Source organism: Budorcas taxicolor, chromosome 1, assembly GCF_023091745.1.
Source record: "Budorcas taxicolor isolate Tak-1 chromosome 1, Takin1.1, whole genome shotgun sequence".
NCBI classification, from domain to species: domain Eukaryota; kingdom Metazoa; phylum Chordata; class Mammalia; order Artiodactyla; family Bovidae; genus Budorcas; species Budorcas taxicolor.
Window position 1 is genome coordinate 203,400,968 of NC_068910.1, and position 16,655 is coordinate 203,417,622.

Here is a 16,655-nt window from a genome sequence, read left to right on the forward strand (position 1 = left end):
ATGGAAAATTAAGAACTCACATTGATAAAACCTCAAACACATCTCATAATAAATTCAAGCTTTTGAGCTTAACATCTATACCTTTATCATTTTTTAAATGCAGAAGGACCCATTAAACACTGACGTAATAGAAATCAATGCCTAGGCTAAATGCAGAGAATTTTATAGTCCACAGCATGGTTTTTAGTTACATATCACCTTTCTTCCACAATGCTTACATTACTTCACAATTATAGTAATTATTAAGCTAGTAATACAAAGCAGAACACTTCTTCAAATTAAGGTACCTTTTGCTGTACGTAGCAAAGACTGCCTTCCTGCCCCAAGTAAAGAAGTGACTCTTGAAATGCTGGGTGGGATCTCTTTATCCAGCATGGGACCGATGCGTTGGCAGATTTGCAACAGATGGTCAGGAGCCACGTGCTTATTGGACAAGACCTGATTGGAGAGCAAGTTTTGAAAACAACATTTTTTACAAGAGTTTCAAAAAACAAATACTTAGGGACAAGTTTGACAAAATATTTGAGAAACACATACAAAGAAAACTACAAAATGCTGCTGAGAGAAATTAAAAAACAAAATAAGCAGTAAATTAGTCTACAGATTCAAAGCCATCCCAACCAAAACCCCAGTAGGCTTTTTTTGTTGTTGTTAGAAATTGAAAATTTTATTCTAAAATGTACAGCTTAGAAAAGCCAAAGCAGCTTTGAAAAAGAGCAAAGTTCAGAACTAACCACCTGATTTCGGGACCTGTAAGAACTGATTTTTAGCAAAGGTGCAAAAAAGAAAAGATAAATCTTTTCAAAATGGTGTCAAAACAAGGGAATATCCATTTGTCAAAATAATTATAATAATAATGAAAGTGAAAGTGTTAGTTGCTCAGTCATGTCCAACTCTTTCCAACCCGAGTCTGTAGCCCACCAAGCTCCACTGTTCATGGAATTCTCCAAGCAAGAATACTGTGGGTAGCCATTCCCTTCTCCAGGGGATCTTCCCAAACCAGGGATCAAGCCTGGGTCTTCGCATTGGAGGCAGATTCTTTACCATCTGAGCTACCAGGTAATTAACTAATATGTACATGACACCATAAACAAAAATTATCTCAAGATACATCATAGATCTAAATGTATCATCTAAAACTTTAAAATCTATAAAAGAAAACTTTAAAGGACAATCTTTATGACCTGACATCAGGCAAAGGTTTCGAAAATGACACCAAAAACAAAATCCACAAAAGAACAGATCAATAAAGTATACTTCACCAAAACAACTTCAGTAGGTATTGTTAAGAGGATGAAAAGACAACCATAAGCTGAAAGAAAATACTGGCAACGTATGTATCTGATAAGGGAGTCATATCCAGAATACATAAAGAACTATCAAGACAATAAATTTTTAAAAACCTAATTTTTAAGAATGATTTGACTAGGTACCTCAACAAAGAAGACATACAGATGGCAAACAAATACATGAAAAGATGCTCAACATCACTGGTAACAGATAAAATACAAATTAAAACCATAATGAGATATCACTACACATCTACTAAAAAAGCTAAAACTGACCAGACCAAGATCACAAGAATGTAGAGAAACTGCTGGTACAAAGGGAAAACAGTACAATCACTTTGGAAAACACTGAGGTAGTGTCTTTAATAGTAACACATACATAACCATTTTATCCAGCTATAATACTCATAGGTGTTTATACAAGAAAAAAGGAAGCATATGTTCACATAAAGGTTTGCATATGAATGTTCTTAAACAGCTTTCTTCTCAAGAGCCCCGAAGTGAACATTATTCAAATGTCCATTAACAGGTGAATGACTAGACACATTATTGTGTCTGTACAATGGAATACTACTCAGCAATAAGGAAATTTAGTAACACAAATTAATGGGTGAATGTCAAAATAACTGTGGAAAGAAGCCAGAAAAAGAGCACATGCTATATGATTCCATTTATATAAAACTCCAGAAATGCAAATTAACTTATAGTTACAGAAAGCAGGTCACAGGTTACTGGGGGCTGGGAGAGAAGCAGGAGGAATTATGAAGAGGAAACCTTTGAGTGTAAGAGGGATGTTCACTATCTTCACTGTGGTGATGGGTTCATGGTGTAACACATCTAAATCTATCACTCAAACATTTTATATGCAGTTTACTCTGTCAATTATATCTAAAAAAACAAAAAATTAATGTTACCTGATATGACTTGGCATAAATTTTAATGCTTCATCCCAAGGGCTCCTCAATCGCATTGAGGAAGTTCTGACAAAACATCACTGTCAGGACTGTCTCAACATTCAAGACACACAGTATCTCTGCTCCCTTCCATTAATGCCAAAAATATTCCCCGTGCCATTCTGATACCAACAATGCTCCACATTATTTCCAAATTCCTTGAGAAACACCATTCCAAAAAAATTTGAAACCAAGTTCTATTAATAGGTCTATTTTGGCTCTGAATCATGAATTCAAACGTAAAATAAACTTGGATTCAATATAAAGTTTTTGTTCATAAACCCTGGTGACATCTTTAATTTTCCAACCTGACCCAACGTTTCCCACCATAATAGATATTCCAAGGCAAAACTCAAAAGATATTATCAGAGCTCAGAAAGACCTCAAAAAAGTATTCTATATCACTTGGCACTCTACTGCCAAGTGTCAGTATGTTAAAGTTCAAGAACTGTTGCACATAATTAGCTCATCATAAGAGTGGAGAGGAAGACAGGAGGAACTAGAAGGTAATTCCAACAGGATCAAGAAAATCAAAGATCTAAGACCTTGTCAGTAAAGAAAACCTGAAAACAAAACTCCTATTAAAGCAATTGTACTGAGTGACCTGAACAACATAAGGATTAAATTTCCTATGGATTAAATATATAAGATAAAATGACTGTGGGAAATGGCAACATGACTTCCATAACGTGGAAAATCACACTTCTCTAATAGTTCTCTTTGAGTTTTCCACTATTTAGATGGATGTATGTGTTAGTCTCTCAGTCCTGTCCAGCTACTTGTGACCCCATGGTCTGCAGACCACCAGGCTCCATGGGATTTTCCAGGCAAGAATACTGGAGTGGGTTGCCATTTCCTTCTCCAGGGAATCCTCCTGACCCAAGAATCAAACCCAGTCTTCTGCAATGCAAGCAGATTCTTTACCTTCTGAGCCACCACGGTAGCCCAACAGGTGCACAGAGAACGCTTAACTATATACACAACCAACTCTATCTGAGTTGAATGGAGACTTGTTTTTGAAGATCAGCTATAAAAGCTACGGATTAAAAAAAATTCTCCAGAGAAAAGGAATGGATAGAAAATTTTAAACAGATTGTTTCCCAGTGGTAGTATCTTATTTTCTCTCAAATGATATGGAAAAAGAGCTTTACAAACATGCAGTAAAAGACTGCCTGTATTGAAGCAGCAACAAAACTGATCACTAAAATAACAGGAAGCTTCAACACAGGCAAGTGGATCCAGATAAAGTCCTTATAGGAATATGGACTCCATATGGCAGCTATGAAGAGAATTACAGATTCTCTGTGTTTTTTCTGAGGATTCTAATGTAACCAAATCTAAATAATAATAATAATTTAAAAAATCAGAGATCTGGGGTGGGGGGACATCCTATGCTTGTACAAAATAAGATGTATCTGGAAAATAATATGGTCCTAGTACCAATATAGGCCAAAAAAAAAAAAAACACCAGTTCTGAACTTTAAAAAATATATTGACAAAAATTAATATAATAAGTAATAAATAGGTAATTTTCCTTTAATATTTTCAAGTCCTAGATAGGAGCGTTAGTAAGTTTCTAACAAGAGCTTCAATCAGTATACCAGTTGGAGTCAGGCCGGAAGCTAAGTCCCTCCAATGGCCAAAGCCAATCCTTCGACACTCTTGTTCACTGCAACCATATTCAGTTTCAGGAAGTTTATCAGCCACAACCCTAGAATCACTGTGTCACTATCACCAAGTTCTGGTCATAGTGATCATGAGCCCCTTTCAAGCCCTGACTAGCAGTTACAGAAAGTGGGAGTAGAGTCTAGATAACCTAATTGGAAAATTATGGGGGAAAATAGCTTGTTCTATAAAGTTTGGGATGCTGTAATCTAACCAGGATCTAAAATGAATATTTAATATCTTAAAGATGTACCTGTCTGACCTTTACCTTTCCCTCAAAGCATCTTAAGCTACATCCAGAAATTCTGCAATGGAAAATGTGTAAACTACCATAACTCCTGTAACAATGAAAATTCCAGTACAACAATGAAACACAAGAAGTGACAGAAAGCACTGCCTTTTACACAAAATACAAAATTTGGTGTCTTTCTTACTTAAGAAATTCTCCTCAGCTTCTGATGACAGACATTCTTTATTTTAAAAGTGCAAATTTAGTATAAATGGCAAAATATTCCCAAAGAAATAAGAGGAAAAAAGAGCTTAACACTATAGACAAAAGGACCTACACAGAGAAATGTTCTAGTGCTGGCATGAGATCTTCACGTAAAAGCACTTTAATGCATTTTAATTACAGAAAGTTAACTAGCTCTAGCTTCTCAGAGCAGTGACCGCTTGCTTACCCAACAGCCATCACCTCCCCACTTCAGCATTACCTCACTTTTCCAGATTCTTTCATAACCAAGAGACCATATGATCTAATTCTGGCCAATGACACTGAGAAGAAATCTCCTGAGGCAAAGGAACATTCCTGGAAAAATTGTCCTCCCTAATAAAATAGTCACAGGAAGAAAGAATTCTTCCCTCCCAGCATTTCTAGGGTATGATGGCAAAAACTGCAAAAAACCATCCAGCAACGTGAAAACTAAGAGTCCAAGGTAAAAAGACCAAAATGGCAAGGCTGCCAAAGAAGAAAGGCAAAGACTGACTCTACTGATGCCAGTAGACCCCTGCATCAATCCTATTTATAGACATGTAAGAAACCATTGTACATCTTTATTGTTACTTAAGCCACTGCTTCTCAGCAAATGTATTCAATAAGTCTATTATGCCACATGCAATCTCACCAATCCTAACAGCATGTTTACCAATCTGAGTTATCTGTAACAAAGTAACCCGCCAACCATCTCAATCAAGCCAGGCTTGCCTAGAAAATGCTATTAATGCTGACTGCTATGTTAAACAGAAATACAGCCTTAGCTAGCATTTCTATGCAATTCTATTAATACCATTTTCATCCTCCCTTAGCAAAACAATGACCTCTCTTTCTAGACCATTTCAGCTTTTCCAAATTACAAACTATTCAGGAGAAAAAAAATCTAACATTTCTGATATTGTCTGCTTGTTTGGGATCGAACCCTGTCCCTGACAGTGAAAGTCCTAACCACTGGACTGCCAGGGAATTCCCATAAGCTTTCTGATTTTCTTGATAAGAGAGTTCTCTTGCTGTTTCTAGACCTATCATCATATCATCTGACAAGAGTAAATACAGAAAGCAAAATTCTCAGGGACTTTATCCATGAATCAGCTGACTTCTGAAGCATCTTGAGATTTGTGTGCATCAGTCTTGTCTGACTCTGTGCAACCCCATGAACTGTAGCCTGCCAAGCTCGTCTGTCCATGGGATTCTCCAGGCAAGAATACTGGAGAGAGTAGCCATGCCCTCCTCCAGATCTTCCCAACCCAGGGATTGAACTAGCGTCCCTTAAGCTTCCTGCATTAGCAGGTGGGTTCTTTAACACTAGTGCCAGCATCATCTGGGAAGCCCCATCTTGAGATTTCTGCTATATCAAATCAAAATAACAGAATTTTCTAAACTGAGTATGACCAAAACATGGTCTTAAAAGCCTGAATCCTATATGGAACTTAATGAAGAATAAATATTCCCCCCCAAAAAAACTTCATTTTTAAAAAATGTTTAACAAAGATGTAGCATTGGGTTGGCCAAAAAGTTCACTCATTTTCCCAGTTATGATGGCTCTAGTAGCACTTAGTTGTCTTACCTTCATTCGAAGTAATTAAGATTGTCTTGTGACAGTTGTCATATCAGCATGCATTAAAAAAAGAAAAACATTGAAATTGGTGAATTCTTGTGTAGCCATTTTAAAATTGAAGAGGGGAAAAAGCAACATTTTCAGCATATTATGCCTTATTATTTCAAGAAAAGTAAAAACCCAACACAAAAGACTTGTGCGGTGTATGGAGAAGGTGCTGTGACTGATCCCAAACGTGTCAAAAGTGGTTTGTGAAGTTTTGTGCTGGAGGTTTCTCACTGGATGATGCTCCATGGTCAGGCAGACCAGCTGAAGTTGATAGCGATCAAAGTGAGATACTGAGAATAATTATACCATGAGGGAGTCAGCTAACATACTCAAAATATCCAAATCAAGACTTCCCCCATAGCACAGTGGATAAGAATCTGCCTGCCAATGCAGGGAATATGGCTTTGATCCCTGGTCCAGGAAGATTTCACATGCTGTGGAGCAAGTGAGCCCATGAGCCACAACTTCTGAGCTTGTGCTCTAGAGCCTCAACTATTGAGCCTGGGTGCCACAACTACTGAAGCCCAAGCACCTAGATCCTGCGTTCTGCAACAAGAAAAGCCACAGAAACAAAAAGCCTGCATACCACAGTGAAGAACAGCCTCCATTCACCACAACTAGAGAAAGTCCTCGAGCAGCAATGAAGACCAAGTACAACCAAAATTAAATAAAAATTTAAAATATCCAAATCAACTGTTGAAAATCATTTGCACCCAGTTGGTCATGCTCATTGCTTTGATATTGGGGTGCCACATAAGCTAAGCAAAGAAAACCTTCTTGACTGCATTTCTGCATGTGAATCCCTACTTAAACATAATGAAAATAGTTGTTTTTTTAAAGCAAATTGTGACAAGCGATGAAAAGTGGATATTTTGCAATCATGTGAAATGGAAGAGATAACGGGGCAAGCAAAATGAACCACCACCAACCACATCAAAGGCTGGTCTTCATCCAAAGAAGGTGATGCTGTGTACATGGTGAGACTGGAAGGGAGTCCTCTATTATGAGCTCCTTCCAGAAAACCTAATGATTAGTTCTGATTAGACCAACTGAAAGCAGTATTCAATGAAAAACAACTGGAATTAGACAACAAAAAAATGCATAATCTTCCATCACGATAACACAAGACCCATGTTTCTTTGATGACCAGACAAAAACTGTTATAGCTTGGCTGGGAAGCTCTGATTCATCTGCTATATTCAGACACTGCACCTTTGGATGGTCTTTTCAAAATTTTCTTAATGAAAAAAAATTCAATTGCCTGGAAGACTATAAAAGGCCCCTGGAATAGTTATCTGCTCAAAAAGATTAAAAAAAAAAAAATTTGAGGAAGATGGAATTATGAAGTTGCCTGAAAAAAGATAGAAGGTAGTGGAACAAAATGGTGACAATGCTCAATAAAGTTCTCAGTGAAAATGAAAAACTGTGCCTTATTTTTACTTAAAAACCAAAGGAAATTTTTGGCCAAACCAATAAAACAGAAGAGACCAGCACACTTTTTTTTTTGGCCCACACAGCTTGTGGGATCTTAGTTCCCCAACCAGAGATCCAACCTGTAACCCTCACAGTGGAAGTGCAGAGTCCTAATCACTGGACAACCAGGGAATTCCCAATACAGGTGCACTTTTAAACATATGAATTTTACAAAACTACAGCCTACAGACGATATGAAATAATAAAAGTTCTTGGTCAAATAATTTCAGTCACATATACATACTAAAGACCAGATTTCAACATTAAGGCAAAACATCTCCTAGTCAGTCTGAGCTCATTATTTCACCCAAAAGTCTGTACCTATTTCAAATGATCAAAAGAAATAAAACCTATTCATATTAGCTACATCTTTAAAACAAATTCATAAAATACAATACAAACATAAATCAAGAGTTTACAGAGTCATATGAAAGAAATGTAGTTGATGGAAATTCAAAGGTTCAGCTGCTAAGCCCAGAAATGTCTGAAATACTAGGTAAATGCAATTAAACACTCAAAACGGAAATATTAATTCCCAAATAAAAAGCCAGAAAGGACCCATGGCTTCACAGCTATTGGTTAAGTTACAGTTCAGAGCCAATTCCCTAGTATGTAATGATCACCTTCATTAAAACAGTACAGACTGTCACAGGAACAGAAAGAGATTGTGGAGCAAAGTCAGAAAGAACTTAGAAAATAATGACGACTGCGTTCTCTACAGAGAAAGATGACTCAAATGGTACTCGTTAACTGACTGACAAACTGGAAAAGGCTAGACTCAAATACATCATACTAACCAAATGCTAAAATACACTCTACATAAAGACATTAAAAAAGAAATTATAAATGGCATAGGAAAAGATATAAATGGATATATAATACTGCCTTTATAATTTTATTGTACAGAAAGGCTTTACGGACAACCATAAAGGCAAAATAAAGATTAAGAGATACAAAATATTAAAAATCTTGAACCACCAAAAAGAAAAACCCCCAAAGAAAACTAAAAAGCAACCTGCAAACTAGAAAAAGGAATTCAGAACAAGTGACAGACTAAAGAATAACCTATCTATATATATATATGGAGAATGCTTACAAAACAGTAAGACAGTAGTAGAAAAGCAGATAAAAGATATAAAAAGGCAACTCAAAAAAGATGATTACCAACAGCCAATAAACTCACTTCTTTTTAAAAAATCCTAGACATTTAAATATGGGGTCAGAGGTTAGGCAGGTTAAAGCTAACGGTGACCACACTTTCTTCTGACCACACTTTCTTCTGATCTTCACGTAGCTGGCTCCTTTTCATCCTTCAGGTCAAATGTTACCCCATCGAAAAAAGCTTTCCCTCACCATTCCTTGAATATCAGCTATCTCCTTTCACCCTCCCTTCCCAATCCCCATCACTGGTCTGAATCTGTATTACAGTAACTGGTCTGCTGCTCCTGGTCAGTTACACCCCAAGGGGTCAGCTCCATAAATGTAGGAGCCTTGTCCATCTCCTCCAGACTGGTATCCCCGGAACTCTGAATATGGCAGATACTTATTTATTGCATAAATGCACCATGCATTACTGAATGAATAGTCAACATAAAAAGTATGGCATACAGCCCAGATAAACATAACCTCATCCAAGTTACTTGTCTCTTCCAAGTTCATTTCAAACAGGAAATCATGATACATGTAAGGTAATAGGGTTGCTGAGAAAACTAAAATTATTAAATTTGTGCTGCTTTAATTCACTAAGTTTCAGACAATTTGTTATACAGTGATAATGACTACCGTATATCACATAAACCTTCTGAAAATTAAAAACAAAATGAAAATCTTGAAAAGCAACCATAGGGAAAAACATTATATTGGGACTTCCCTGGTGGTCCAGTGGTTAAGAATTCACCTTACAATGCAGGGGACACCGGCTCAAATGCCTCAAAGCAACTAAGCCCAGGTGTCACAACTAAGACTCAACACAGCCAAATTAATTAATTAAAAACACACACATCTTAAAAGAAGAAACAGTAAGACTTCTGGCTTTTCAATACTAATGTGCTGAAAGAAAAAAAAAAAACAGAACTAAGCAACCAGAATTTCACAGCTTAAAAAAAAAATGCATTTAATAAAATCAAAACAAGTTTTCAAACCAAAAAGGAAAACTAAAATCACTGTCAACAAACTTTCATTAAAAGAAATATCAAAGTAAGTTGCGGAGACCAAAGAAAAAAGTAGCACAGCCAAGGCTAAGTGGCTCAGACAGCAGCACCACTACCATAATTCGGCACCAAGCTAGAGAGACTGCCATTCTCCATTCTACTTTGTGGTCATTCATAAGGGTAAAAACCAAGTATCATAAGCCCACGTATTAGTGCTCACAGGCTGTATTTTGTTATTTCACAAAACACTACAAATATAAATTAGGTGAAGGGGAAGTCTACACATTATGACTTAAATGTCCCATCAATGTTATCACTCATAAATACTACTGATTACTACTGTGTGCCCAGCACAGCAAAATCATTTTTTTAAGTATTTTTACAACACTTTTTATTGTTATACAGATCAAAGAACTGAGGCAGAGATTAAATAATTTGCCTAAGATTACATGTATCAAAGCTATGGTTTTTCCAGTAGTTATGTATGGATATGAGAGTTGGACCATAAAGAAAGCTGAGCACTGAAGAATTAATGCTTTCAAACTGTGGTGCTGAAGAAGACTCTTGAGAGATTTGGAATACACAGTTATATCATTTTAGTTATTCATTTTTTGGCTGTTTGGCACAGCATACAGGATCTCAGTTCCCTGACCAGAGATGGAACCCGTGACCCCTGCAGTGGAAGCACAGTCTTAACCACTGCCAGGAAGTCCTGGGAGTTTTGTTTCAAATGAGTAAATAGCCTTGCTATAAAAAAAAGAAAAAAGTTTCAACTTTAGACTCCAATAGAGTCTATCTGGCGGTGCACCTGAATTTCACATCTTGGGTTAGAATTTTCTAACATAACCTGAGTCCTCAATCCAGTAAGAAGTTCAAGATGGTTATACCACTCTCCCCTTGATTTGAAGAGTGAATTCGTAAACTGAGGAATGTTGACAAATAAGTAGAAGTGAAGAAAAGAAGCAGAGATATATTTGTACAAATCACAGTTATTCTGATATACTAACAAATGTTGTACTTACTGAACTATTTTTAATGTTTGAAAGAATAAAAAATAATCTACTATGATAAATTTAAAATATATTTACAACACTTAAATTATTAGAAAGATTATGCTTAGATCTAAATGTGCCATATAGAGGCTTCTACAGATTAAAACCATCATTGTAAATATAGAGTGGAAACCCCTAAGGAAATTTAATTAAGTGGTGTTAATATCTTTTAAGTGGTGTGAAATATTTTAAGATTAAATTTTTATGACAAATCAAACACTAATCAAAATGTAAAAATAAATATACCAGTTTCTACATATTACTAGATTTATAAGATATGTAAATGAACTTAAAGGTTTAAGAAAAATGACTACTTACTTATTTATTCTAATAAACCAAACACTGATTTCAATACAAATAACTCTGAAGTGTTCTCCTTACACAAAAGGTCTACTCAAACATGACCAAACAAATAAAAAAAAGTTAATGACAATAAACCCCCTAATGATAGTCTACAATTTAATAATCTTGATTTTTCCCCCCCTGCTTAAGAAGAGACTGGCCTACAAAAATTGATCTATCATGTCACTCAATTACAAAGTATACCAAATCTCTCTCCCCTTTTCAAATACACCCCTCCTTTACAAACCTTTCCAATTCTCATGCCCAATTCTATACTTCTATTTCATTCTTCCCCTTTCTTTACCACCTATAACTCATAAAAATTACATAAAAATTCACAGGCTCAACTGCTAATGCAGAGTTGGTATTGAGAGATAACTAGTTCCAATTTTCCTAAGAAAATACCAAAAATAGTCTTGCTTCCAAGCACAAGCTGGACTAGCAGCACAGTCACAAGTCTAAGATAAACTGCAGCTGTGCAGACAGTGATACTGGAATCACTTGAAAGGCTTTAAAATAATAGTGATGTTCAGTCAGTCCCACCACAAAGATTCTGATTTAAGTGGTCTGGGGCACAGCCTGGGCAGGTTTTATAAAGCTTTCCAGACGGTTGTGATCCAAGAATCATAACTACTGAGAAAAAGGAATAAACAACATACAGAAATAAACAACATTATAAGGAATCAGATAAAACCAAAATGTGAAATATTCTACAGAATAACTCTAGTATCTTCAGTAGATCTACAGCACAGGGGGAAAAAAAAACTATGCAAGATAGAAAGATTTAAGATCATTTCAGTGTGATGCATGAACCTTGTCTGAAGCCCAATTCAAGGCAAATATTGAAAAATGTAGCAAACTGGTAATGAATTTATAATATGGACACTCGTTACACTGTTATCATTTGTGTATATCTGAATGTGTTCCTGCTAGGTCGCTTCAGTCATGTCTGACTCTCTTTGAACCATAAGGACCGTGGCCTGCCAGGCTCCTCTGTCTGGGATTCTCCAGGCAAGAATACTGGAGCGGGTTCCCATGCCCTCCTCCAGGGGATCTTCCTGACCCAGGGTTCAAACCCGCATTGGCAGGAGTGTTCTTCACCACTAGTGCCACCTGGAATACTTAAAAATATATATTTTTAAAGAGAAAAAGAGTTTGGAGAACTAGAAGCTACTCACATACCCCTTACAAAAGAATTAATTCTCTACACAGAAAGCTCACTGTCTACCACTTAGTGCTGGGAAAGGAGGCAGGAGGAAGGTAAAGGAGACAGAGGATCCTCACCAGACAAATCATCCAGGCAATGAGAAAACATATGTCAGAGCCACATCACAGGGATACATCACAGAGCAAGATTCCAAATACTTTAAAGTAGAATTTTATTTTTATTATATTTTTGGCCACACTGTGCAGCATATGAAGGATCTCAGTTGAAGCACAGAGTTTTAACCACTGGACCACCAGGAAGTCCTGAAAGCAGAATTTTAAGTTTTAAGCAGTACTAACAGGAAAAGCCAAAAAATATATCAATCTATTTTTAATGTAACTTTCCCAGCAGTTATAGCATCATGCTTATTTCAAAATGTAAACAACTTTATCCTCAGTAACATAGCTGCACGTCTTATCAATAATGCTTTGCTGGGGAGAGGCGATGGGAGAGGGTTAGATTGGAAGTTTGGGGTTAGCAGATGCAAACTGGTACATACAGAATGGATAAACAAGGTCCTACTGTATAGCACAGGGAACTATCTATATTCTGCAAGAAGCCACAATGGAAAACAATATGAAAAGGAATGTATATATGTGTGTAACCGAGTCACTTTACTGTACAGCAGTAATTAACATTGCAATTCAACAAAAAAAAATTTTTTCAAAAATTATCTTTTTCTGCTTCACAGACACACTGTTTGCACCTAGTAACAGGAGTAAAACATCCTTTAAATATTCCCTTAAGGTTCAAGATGTCAAACTCAAGAAAACATTAAAAACTCTGCCATGATGAAGAATTTTACAACTCCCTTTCTTGAAAATACTTTAAGAGTTTGCTTCAAAAAACTCTAGGAAGGGAAATATTAAAACTGGCAATTAAAATAGAATCTTTTGTTACATTCACCCAGCTTTCAGTATCAACACTTAACTGTTCAGTATCTATCAAGCATAAAGACTCACAAACATGGAGAACAGACTTGTGGTTGCCAAAGAGGAGGTGGAAGTGGGGGAAGGACAGACCGGGAATTTGGGATTCACAGACGCAAACTGTTTTATCTAGGATGGATAAACAACAAGGTACTTCTGTACAGCACAGGGAACTATAATTAATATCCTGTGACAAACCGTAATGGAAAAGAATATGAAAATGTACATATGTGTAACAATCACTTTGCTGTACAGCAGAAATTATCACAACACTGTAAATTATGTTGTAAATTAACTATACTTCAACAAAGGTTTAAAAAAAACTTCATATATAGATAACAAATCCTTCTATTTCTGTTCTTTTATATACTTTAAGAATGGTGATGTTATTCTATATTAACACCTACTTCTACTTGCAGTTGTAAGAACTGCGGTAAAAGATCACTCAGCTCTTCTTCTCTCAGCTGTTTTGCACGTACAAGACGCTGAATATGCAACTAAAGAAAATCCTTTGTCCTAACACAAGTCAGAAAAAAATTTTCCTGAGAAATATTTAATTTCATTAAGGACTAAAAAGTGGCTCAAACCAAATCATATACTGTGTACAATGAAAAGAGAACTGTAATCCATGTTACTGGTGCTCCAGCAAGAGAAACTGCATCGTTAGGGCCTACATTCAGTTATACACAGCAAAGAGCAATATTAAAAATTCATAAAAATAAGTTTCCTGAGGCACTCAACAAGTGTAGCACAGTTTAGAGAGGCAAAAGTACTGGAGGAGTGGCAGAGTCTCACAGCAGCAAGATTTTTATTACTCTGCTGAGGGAAAAAGAAAGAAAAATGTTCCGAGAGAGGAACCTCTCTCCACCTTTGAGACGCTTCTATTCCTAGGAACAAGTGGCTGGAGGATCTGGGAGGGGCAAATGGAGGAAGACCAATCAGAGGTCGAGTTACAAGTCCGGATCCGAAGAAACACAGATGAGAGCAGCTCGCTGACTGGGTGGCGCGCCCCCGGCTCTCACCAGACTCACCGCACCTGGGGACCCACCCGGCCACAAACCGCGGAACAGGGTCGCCCCCACCTACCCACGCCGCCCCCGGGGCCGTTTCCTGCCCAAACCAACCAGCCACCCCAAAACAAAACAAAACCTACGGGGGGAAGTACCGCCGTCCCCGTGGCTCCCCGGCCGCCTGCCCGCCCCCTCCGAGCGCCGCTCTGTCACTTCGTCCCTCCAGCGGGAGCCCCGAAAAGGGGGCGGGGAGGGGGGGCGGGCGCTGGGAAACATCGGGATGGAAATGTCAAAAGTCTCACCAATTCCTCGTAGCTCCTGTTGTGCTCGTTGCCCTCCCAGTCCAACCTCTTCGGCAGCAACTGCAAAGACCCGAGACGCACACGACTGACCACCGCGCCAGGGCAGGAGGGGTGTGGGGGCGGGGGGCGGCGGGGCAGGGGCGGGGGAGCCGGGGAGCCGGGCGAGCGGCCCCCGGGCAGGGCCGGCGGGGGACGCGGAGAAAGCCGCCAAGCACAGACCTGATACTGCTCCAGCTCCTGCACCAACACCTGCAGCCGAAGAGACAGACGCGCAGTTAGGGGGGCGGGGGCCGCACCCCGGTCCACCCGACGCCCTCCTCCCGCGACCCCGGGCGGCGGCGGGGCCGGGGCTCCCGGAGCGCGGCCACCGCCCGCGGGCCCGCACTCACCTGGGCGGCTCTCCGACATGGGCCGGCCGATAGGTACCGGGCGATGAGGAAGTACAGCTCTGCGGAGAAACGGGGAGACCAGTCAGGAGACGGGGAGACCGCGGCGGAGAAGAGGGGGCCGGGGCCCGGGCGGGGGCGCCGGGGGAGGGCGCGGGCGCTGCGCGTCTTACCCGACTCGATGAGAGGCACCGGGCGTCGGGCGGGCGAGGGCTCCGCCATGGCCGGGCGGGAGCTGGGGCGGGAGCGGGCGAGCAAAGCGTGTAGGCCGCGCCGAGGCCTGACCGGGCCGGCGTCCCTCTACCTCAGGCGCGCCTCCGCCGCCATGCCGTGCGCGCCGCCAGTGCTGACGCCTCCGCGAAGTAGTGCCCCCGCGGGAGAAAAAGTAGTTCCTCTGTGGGAGCCGCCTGCGACAAGGGACGAACGACGTTTGGGCCCCGCCCGGAAGAGTGAGCCTGCCTTCTTCTCTGCCTCAGGGGATGCAGAGAGGAGGCTGTATGCGCCAGGAGTCGGGCCCCGGGGAGGCGGCGGGTGGGGGAGGGGAGCGCGCGTGGCTGGGATCCCTGCGCGCGGTGAAGCGGCAGCCGGCCATTGTGAGGCGGAGGCCGGGCTGCGCGGCTGGGCTGGCGCCGGGGGCGGAGGTCGGGCGGGGGCAGCGCCGGGGGCTAGGGTGGGGGTGGGGACAGGTTCCCGCTTTTCCAGCCAGAACTGAGCCGCGAGACGCGGGGCCGCAGGGGCCCAGGAGGCGCGGCGGAGTCTCTGGCTTCGGGCTGTCAGAAGAACATCACAGTCAACGGGGGCCAGTGCGTTTGCCCCCCACGAAAGAACGCTGGCTTTGAGGACGCGAAACCCTTAAAACTGAAAATCGTGCCAGCTGCAAAGAGTAGAACGCTGGCCCGAGAAGCTTTGCCTGGAGACGGGAGGAGGAATGCGGGGAAGTCATAGGATGGGAGAACCGGGGGTGGGGAAGGGGGGCGGCCTCGGACACTAACCCTCTGCGGTTCGGAGGGTACTGCAAACGTTACGGAGAGTCCACGTTGCTGAGTGCAGTAGGAAGAAGATAGAATCGTGAGACCCCCGGCCGCAGTCCTGGGGGTTACCCAGAAGGGTGAAAGAAAACGCACTACATGGCAGAGGATGTCGACCTGGCTAATTGGGGAAGGCAGTCCAGGCCGGCGATGACTTGGCCGGATAGGAAGCGGGATGGGAGGAAGCGGGCCATAGAAACGCAGCGGCCCACTCCCTTAGACGACACCTGGGGGAGGGGGAAGCCCTGCGTACTTAGGATACTCTTGGAAGGCAGTAGTAGGGTTTGAGCCTGGGGCAGCGGACGAGGATCCGGAAAATTTCCTTCAGGCTGTGCTAGGCTGCGGATTCATTCACTCCGCCTAGCCAAGGCCCTGTTCTGAGCCCTAAAGAAGAACAGCAGGAAGCAATACACTGCCCTCAAGGAGTTGTTTATTCTGCAGTCGCTCAGTCGTGTCCGACTCTGCGACTCTATGGACTGCAGCAAACCAGACTCCCCTGTCCTTTGCTGTCTCCTGGAGTTTGCTCAGATTCATGCCCAGTGAGTCCGTGATGTTATCTAACCATCAAGAGTGAACACTGAAAATTCCAGTTCCTACTGCAGTAGAGTGACCTTCACAGCATAGAGTTTAGGATAGTGGTTTAGATCAGACCCTGGAGTGGGATTAACCCTGGTTCTTGCCGGGCTATTCAGTGTGTGACTTTAAGTAAATCACAACCTCTGAGGCCAGTTTTCTTCACAAGTAAACGGCAAGTATTTGTTCCTACTTTA

The 16,655-nt window shown here is 40.8% G+C and overlaps 1 protein-coding gene across 1 annotated transcript in view; it reads right to left on the minus strand.

The window, feature by feature from the left end:
• BRWD1 (bromodomain and WD repeat domain containing 1) overlaps positions 1-15,181 on the minus strand; it is a 116,388-nt gene extending 101,207 nt beyond the window's left edge. The window contains exons 1-5 of the mRNA XM_052648408.1: positions 15,031-15,181; positions 14,861-14,919; positions 14,691-14,720; positions 14,472-14,531; positions 288-438 (exon numbers count right to left, since the gene is read on the minus strand). Of these exons, the coding sequence (XP_052504368.1) occupies positions 288-438; positions 14,472-14,531; positions 14,691-14,720; positions 14,861-14,919; positions 15,031-15,079 (349 nt within the window). The 5' untranslated portion in view covers positions 15,080-15,181. The remainder of the gene's footprint in view (positions 1-287; positions 439-14,471; positions 14,532-14,690; positions 14,721-14,860; positions 14,920-15,030) is intronic.
• Positions 15,182-16,655: the final 1,474 nt, after the last annotated feature.